This window comes from Ischnura elegans, chromosome 6 (assembly GCF_921293095.1).
Source record: "Ischnura elegans chromosome 6, ioIscEleg1.1, whole genome shotgun sequence".
Lineage (NCBI taxonomy): Eukaryota > Metazoa > Arthropoda > Insecta > Odonata > Coenagrionidae > Ischnura > Ischnura elegans.
In genome coordinates, this window is record NC_060251.1 from 64840066 (window position 1) to 64847858 (window position 7793).

At 41.3% G+C, this 7793-nt stretch overlaps 1 protein-coding gene across 1 annotated transcript; it reads right to left on the reverse strand.

Moving 5' to 3' along the window:
• Positions 1-2754: 2754 nt before the first annotated feature.
• On the reverse strand, positions 2755-6680 carry LOC124160285 (flocculation protein FLO11-like). The gene is made up of 3 exons (XM_046536114.1): positions 6647-6680; positions 3430-3995; positions 2755-3011 (listed from the first exon to the last, which is right to left on the reverse strand). Exons 2-3 carry the CDS (start codon positions 3932-3934, stop codon positions 2797-2799), a joined length of 720 nt encoding a protein of 239 aa, XP_046392070.1. The 5' UTR covers positions 3935-3995; positions 6647-6680; the 3' UTR covers positions 2755-2796.
• Between the last annotated feature and the right edge of the window lie 1113 nt (positions 6681-7793).

Below are 7793 nucleotides of genomic sequence, written 5' to 3' on the forward strand. Positions count from 1 at the left end.
TAATCATGTCTGAGGCCACTCTCCTTGTTAGATGGGTTTATTTTGGCAATGCACCCTTATTTCATTCGGGTATGAACGTTTTGTGTATTTTATCTCATCTTTGTGTGCATGGTGCACTATAAGTTTTGATTTCTCCATTATTTTCTCAAGATGCTGGTTAAATCAACTGTGATTTTAAATTTCATTAAATATTTTTAAGAGGCAGTTGCGATCATATACATACCTATTGCAGGTCAAAGCCCATGTTATTTAATTGAAAGTTCTGTCAGGAAAGGGTTTGCTATCATCAATGTCATCATAAGTACATGGGTGTATACAGGAAGGCCTCGTTTAAGTGAATTCACAACAGAGATAAATGTACATTAGTCTTGGGTGAGCTTCCCATGTATTTCCCAAAAAAAAACTTTTGTAGTGTGATAGATACATGCCTAGGATTGTTTTTTTCTTGATATTCATATTTTTAGTACAATTTCAGCCTTTTCATTTATGTTTTTTTTTAATTTATTCATTTAACTATGTACAAACAAGAAATAATGTTTATACAACAGTGTAAATTTACAAATGAAAACAAACATTCTGGTCCCGCTAAGCCGAAATTGGCTTGTCAGCAGGTGCCAACTTAAGCATTACAATTTGTGTCTTGTAAAAATTACTAAATTAACAATTTCACTAACAAACAAATTTTTACATAAAAAAAACATTCTTAATAGCAATTAAGCATATCAATATATAAAATACTGTTACATTCCATTATCAACAACCAGACAATATCCATGTCTTAATTTTTCTTTTTACTTCACTCAAAGATTTTAACTCTTTAAATTCGCTCTTCAAATTATTGAACAGTTTAGGTACAACAACTTTCAATTGCCTACAACCCTTATGCGTATAACATCGCGGAATCTCATACATTCCTAAAGCCCTTAAATCGATGTTACTATTAATATTTCTTTTCCTTTTGTATCTATTATTAAAATAATTATCAATTATTAATATGTACTGATACAATTTATCAAGTGGTAATGTACCATGGTCTTTAAAATACGAGTCACCTGAATATCCACCATTTTCCTCAAAGTTAGTTTGATGAATCATTTTTAAAATCCTTTTTTGGTTGGACTTCAATCTTTTCATATTAGTCACACCACATGATCCCCACACAGTAAGGCCACATCTGAGAAGGCTCTCAAAAAGACCGGATGGACTAGCTAATATTCGTTGTCAACTTGATGTGCTCCATGAAGAAATGTGTATTTTTTAATTGATTACTAGTCCTCCTTAACATTTTGGGGGATATCTTACTTTAAAGGCAGATGTCAATATGCATTCAGCATTTGAGTTGCTATGCAATATACCTCATACTCTGTACAATACTGTGCAAACAGCAGATGATTCATTTGATATAGCAGGAAATGCATAAAGAATCTTCTAACTCACATTCTCAACGCATTATGTGCCGCAGGCACGTTGTAGCTGTCCCGGTGAACCATGTTTACCCTAACCAGCCAGTTGTCAGTTGATTTTATATTGTGCGCAAGTGTTTTAAGTATGGGGGTAGCGTTGTGTTTGTGTTAACAGAAACTTAAAAAATAATTGAATTGAACTTACTAAGAAGAATTTTAAGGCCCCCTCAATTTTTTATTCATATTTAGTTGATTTACAAGAGTTGTATCCATGCTACAAAAATTCAATGGTACCGGAGTAAAATTTTCTTCACACATTTCTCTCGAAATGATCAACTTATTAGCAGTTTTCTGATGTAAGTTTCCGCGGACTCACATTCGCAGTTGGATAGATTTCTGGGTTCCGTCCCAGTTGTCATTTTGATGGTGACGTTTCACCAACTGTGCTGCAGGCGTCCTAAGGCCAGGCTGAAATGGAGAGTACTTCTGGTTGTCCGATGTTTATACGGTGGCGCCGGACTGAGAGAGCGCGTGCCCGTCCCTGATTGGTCCCCATACGGGGCAGGGGGGTCTTTCTGGGTCATACAGCATACTAGTTGTATTATTTGATTTTGGGAATGTAATTCCTTAAACCTTTAAAACACAAAGGCCACATCATATGGTTTTTATTCTGCACCATTACCTCCCCAGTCTCAGTAATCGGTGTTTGCGCCACAGCAAATTTGTATCTTGGAGATTTTGGTCACCACTGCTAATTAGGTACGTATCACTATTCAACTTTTGTTGTCTATATTGTTTTTTGGTGAATAATTGGCGTTGAAGCCTATCAACCTTCATTTTGATGTCTCTCAGTTGGTAGTTTGTTATTATTGTTATTTCTTACACCTTGTAATCATGTATTCATGATATGTGAAACTCAACATGCTACAATGCTGAAAGAAAAATTTAATAAAAAATTTGGAACTCTTTATATGTGTATACATAATTTTTCCCTTTATCTGCACCTATCATGCATTTTATGGAAATCAATTTCGCACTATCAAATATTAACTGTCTGATCATGGCGATGGGCATAAGTGTGATCTTTCCAGCTTTTATATTTAATGGAAAATCATTTTGAAGAGAATGCTGCACTTCAGGTTAAATCTGTGGTCAAGGCAAGTGGAAAATGTAATCTTGAAAATAAATCCTACCAACTCATGAATTATTATATTGCTGTTGCTGTATACCAAAACTTGTTCCAAATCTATTTCCCTTAATATCTAGCACCGATCTCCTTATTTTCAGGCATTATCTCATGCTTTCATGATAGGTATTTAACAAGTTAAAGGAATAAATTTGTATGCAAATTTTAAAATTTTTAAATATATTCTACAAAAATAAAATATACAAATTAGGGGTCACTTTCCCCACAAAACTCTTTGGGTTGTGCTTCTGTCGGCTTTCTAGCAGCCACAGCTTGCCTCAGTCTCTCTTTTATTATTTTATCCTTCTCGAGGGACCTTTTCATTTTCATTTCGTACAATCTTCTTAAATAATTCCGCTCCTCATCCATCATTTCCAACCTGGCCCTTAACTCACTCTCAGCAATGCCCAAAGAAGTATTGGCTGAAAGCATCCAGGAAGCAGTTATAATTTAACAACAATATATCATACATCATTTTGTTGTAAGAAATAAATAGAGCTAAAAGCATGTTAATTTTTACTATCTACTGGTACAGTGAAACTGTGCTAGTAGGAAAGAATTCCGTATCGAATTCCAGATTTGAGGTAGGGAGAGAGATACCTCATTCTTGAAAATTTTCATTGCGGTAAACATCCCATCCACTTCCATTCAAAATGAAATTTTCAATAACAGCCCGAAATCATTTTAGTTTCAGTTTTCAAAGTGGATGGGATAACATTCTATGGGTGGACTAATATGATAAACTGACCTCCGATAGTCTATTGAGTAATTTTGGGTTAAGGTGATCTCTCTTTGCCTTAGGCAGACAAATTTGACAATTCGTAGCAATAGAGAACTCACCTTTCGAGGAAGGTTTGCGTTTTTTGATGGAAGGGCGGGTCCCAGGAGATGTTTCAATAGGAGATGAGGTGGTGCGACACAATAAGGGCTGAGGGGCGTGGTCGGTGGAGGTCACAGGGATGGGCAGAAAACAGAGACGTGAAGGGGATAAGGTACCATGGGAAGATCGAGAGGGAGACATAGCAGGACTGGGAAGAGAATCAGACGGGGAACGGTTGTGTAGAGGGTAAGAAGTTGAAGAGGAAGCAACGGGGGTAGAAGAATAGAATTTACTGCACGAAGGAATGGGTTGAGAGGTGGAGGTTGACTTGGAATTAACAGGGTCGGGAGTAACGTCATGACCGCTGGAAGGAATGGGCAGGGATTTAGAGGTTGTGGCCAGATGGTGGTAGTCACTGTCCAGTGTTTCATCAATCACCACATCCAAGTGGGGAACTATTCTTTCCACTTGGGCAGTGATTGGGTCCTCGAAGGGCCTCAGGGGGGGTCCACCTCCTGTGCCCATTCTATGACGTACCTCCGCTGTTTTTCTCTTCTTCACCTCTCCCTTCAACTTTTCCCAGCATCTAACACAAAGGCCAAAACAGATGCAATTAAGGAATGCAAAATGAGCAGAGGACAAAACTATCACATTAACAGCATTAAAATCAGGTACATAAATCATTCATCACTTCCTTCAACAGCAAATAACCCAACCAAAAGATAAATAGACCAGGAATGAATTTATCAGGAAGCATTATGATTATGTAAAAAGATCACTACTGAAAGGAATGGCTTGCGGGTTGGAGTTTGCATTTGAAACAACGGGATTAGGTATGAAACTCCCTTCCATTTTATGCCAGTGCATTAATTAAAAAGAAAAAGTTGGTAAGAACTGTTTACCTAAGATCTGTGCGAAAGTGACTTGCAGAGGATGAAAACATATTTTATTCAAAACCAAGCAAAAATGCGAGAAGCAAAATGCAAGCATTATTAGATTACCTGATTGCTTATCCATTGACAAGTTACCAAGAGTCAATTACATGAACTTCATAACTTGTTATAAACATTTGATTCAACACATTTAAATATTGCTCCAAAATGTACCACATAAATTTCCTTTCTTAGTTATAATATTCGTCCCGCTATGTTACTGGTTTCGCAAATGTTATGAAAATTCCATTCCCAGTCATTTTATTGCATTCATTAAAAAGAAGAAATGGGAAATCTGAGCTTTATAACGCGTTAAATCTCTTATTCGACTTGCTTTCTACACATTTCTGAAAACCGACGCAGGTGAGCCTCCTCTATGCTACCGAAGGACCTGGCTTCTTTGTAGCTACGTTTCCAAAATTTTAGCAATGACGAGTCACCCATGTTATAGTTTACTTTTTAAACCCCGTTTTATTAATGTTTTTAACCGAAGGACTAGAGCAACCAGACCAGTAACCGTTCGTTTTAACAATTTTATTCGCGGATGCGAATTCACGCTGCCCGAAGTGTATCCTGTTTCATTCTCGGAACACCCCCCTTGGATCACTCCCACTCCGGTGGTGAATATTCTTTTACGATCTCGACCGAAGTCTTCCACAACTCCCTCGGAGTACCAGCGTTTGTTTCCCATGTTCCGATGGAATCACCCCAACCTTACCCCCCGGTTACACTGACGGTTCGAAAGATAACTCTGCTTGTGCATGTGCAGTGTTCTCCCCTATCCACGGGAACATCAGAGCAAAGCTTCACCCGATGTGCAGTGTGTACACGGCGGAGCTTTATGCCATAAGGACAGCTCTAGAAGCCCTAGGTGACTACGGCGGCTCCTTTGTCTTAAGCACTGACTCCACCCCGCACGGGGGGAAGAGAGTAATCTCTTCCTTTGGGGAGCCGCGCCCCCACGGACCCGAGCCCACCGGGGAGACAACCTCGTCAAAAAACCCTACGCACGCTAGGATAGCGTCCAGACAGCATGTGACTCTGCTGTGCTGAGTAGCCGATACATCTGGCGTCCAGATTCACCCACGTGTTTGCCGTGCGTGGAGACCCGTACAAGGGGGAGAAGGGGATCCTGGTGGGTGAGTTCTCCGGCTCCCAGCTGGGCGTCGGAAACCCGGTATGGGCCGGAGTTCAATACCCCACTTCGGCCCTGGATTCCCCGAAAAACGGGCGGCCGAGAAGAGCCCAGCTCGGTCAATCGGCTCCTGGCGGCTGGGGAGCTTGGCGGCTCCTTCCGAGCGTACGCCAGGACGGGTTAGTGCTGGAGATATGGGGGTCTCCGTAGGGCGGCCGAAGGTGCGTGGGTTCGGAGGGCCCCCGCGCTGGAGGTTCTAACCCAAAAGAGACCCCCTATCAAAGGTTCCTATATCCCTTGGGTAGCCCTGGCGACCACACCGGATCTCGGTGTTGCGTCCCGAATGTGTGGCTCCGTGGTGGGTGGGGAGCCCAGGGGATGAATTATGTTCTTACATTCATGGAGACGATTACTCTTCCTCCACCAAAAAGATCCCGCCCGGACACGGGCGGAGGAGAAAAGTCTTTTGAAAGCTCGAAGCGTTTTTTGTCTATGAAATGCGCCAAAGAAGGTGACACTCTGAAAAAGGTGTCTCCCTTTTTCATAAAAAAAGCTATGCAATCGATAATTACTGGAGAGCCAAATTCGGTGAAAAAACTAAGAGATGGTACCCTACTAATAGAGACTGCGAACAACATCCAAGCTGAAAAATTGCTTAAAACTGAAAAATTACACGACATCCCAGTTAAAGTCGAGATCCACCGCACTCTAAATACCTCTAAGGGAGTAATAAGTCACTACGACCTTCTTTACGTGGAACCAGAAGAGATCAAGAGAGAGATGGCCCCCCAGGGCGTCATCGACTGCCGCAGACTGACTACGAAGCGAAACGGTGAAGTGATAAATACCACGTCAGTAATTCTCACGTTCGCTCTAGACAAACTGCCCGTTAAAGTCTTCTTAGGATACGAATCTGTAACTGTGCGACCATTCTTCCCTCAACCGATGCGCTGCTTCCAATGCCAAAAATTCGGCCACATCGCACCGCGATGTGAGGGCAAGGCCACCTGCCCGCGCTGCGGCAAGGACAAGCACGATGGGGACAAATGTGCGGAAGCGGCCTGCTGCGTGAATTGCGAAGGTACCCACGCGGCTTACTCTCGCGATTGCCCGAAAATGAAAGAGGAACGGAAGATTATGGAAATAAAAACTATGGAAAAAATATCTTACCTGGAGGCAAGGAAAAAGTTCAAAGCCCTTAGTGCCCCCTCTTTCTCGCGTTCCTTTGCCGCAATCGCCTCTGCTCCAGTTAAGAAGTGCACCATTTCTACACAGACGGAACCTGAAAAGCAGATAGATTTATTAAAAAAAACAAATGCGAGTAACAATAGCAATACTAAAAAAAACACCCCTAACTCCTCCGTAGTGTCTCCCAAAAATACAACAAAGAAAACCACCAGAAAACCTGACCAGCGAGAGAAAACTCCCTCTCCTGGTCCCTCCGGCAAAGGTATGGAACCGATGCAGGAGGACATAGACGAAGATCTCTGTATTTCGGACACAGAGATCGAAAAAGTCAGGAATAAGGGAAGGAAAAGTCGCTTAAAGCGATGATTCCACAGACTTCCGGGCTAATGCTGCTCCAAGTTTCAATATTGACATCCTTTTTTTTTTTTTTTTTTTTTTTTTTTTCCTGTTTTTATTTATCTTTTACCCTTTTTAAACCCTTTTTATGAATTTTATATTACAATGGAATTGTAATGGATTTTATCGGCATAAGGAGGAGCTGGCTGTTTTAATAAATGATTTTAACCCTTTCTGTATATGTTTGCAGGAAACGCGTTTTAAAGATACAGACAAGGGATATTTAAAACATTTTAACACTTTTAGACTGGACGATACTAGTGGCCAACGAGCCCATGGTGGAGTTTCGGTTTTTGTCCGGGAGGCTCTTTACACCTCCCGAATAAATCTTAACACACCGTTCCAAGCGGTAGCGGTGACGGTGCACGCTCCCGAGGCGATAACGGTGTGCAACGTTTACCTGCCGGAGGGTGCACCCGTCACCCGTTTTAATCTAGAATCCCTTGTTCACCAGCTACCTCAGCCTTTTATTTTACTCGGAGATTTTAATGCTCACGATCGTCTATGGGGAAGCACCCCGGAACAGTGCAACCGCAGGGGACGTATTTTATCAAGTTTTATTAGTGATTTTAACCTTTTTTTACTCAATAACGGCGAGAAAACCCGTTTTAACTCTTATAGCGGCGATTCTTCCTCCATTGACTTGAGTATTTTATCGACTAGTTTGGTCAATAAACTCAAACTCTCTGTGCATAAGGATCTTAGTGGGAGCGATCACTTTCCCCTTTTAATC

Coding starts and splice junctions, on each gene's coding strand:
- LOC124160285 (XM_046536114.1), bottom strand. CDS start 3,934: ATGGGCACAGGAGGTGGACCCCCCCTGAGGCCCTTCGAGGACCCAATC. Junction 3,012..3,429: donor ACGCAAACCTTCCTCGAAAG/GTGAGTTCTCTA, acceptor GGATGCTTTCAG/CCAATACTTCTTTGGGCATT.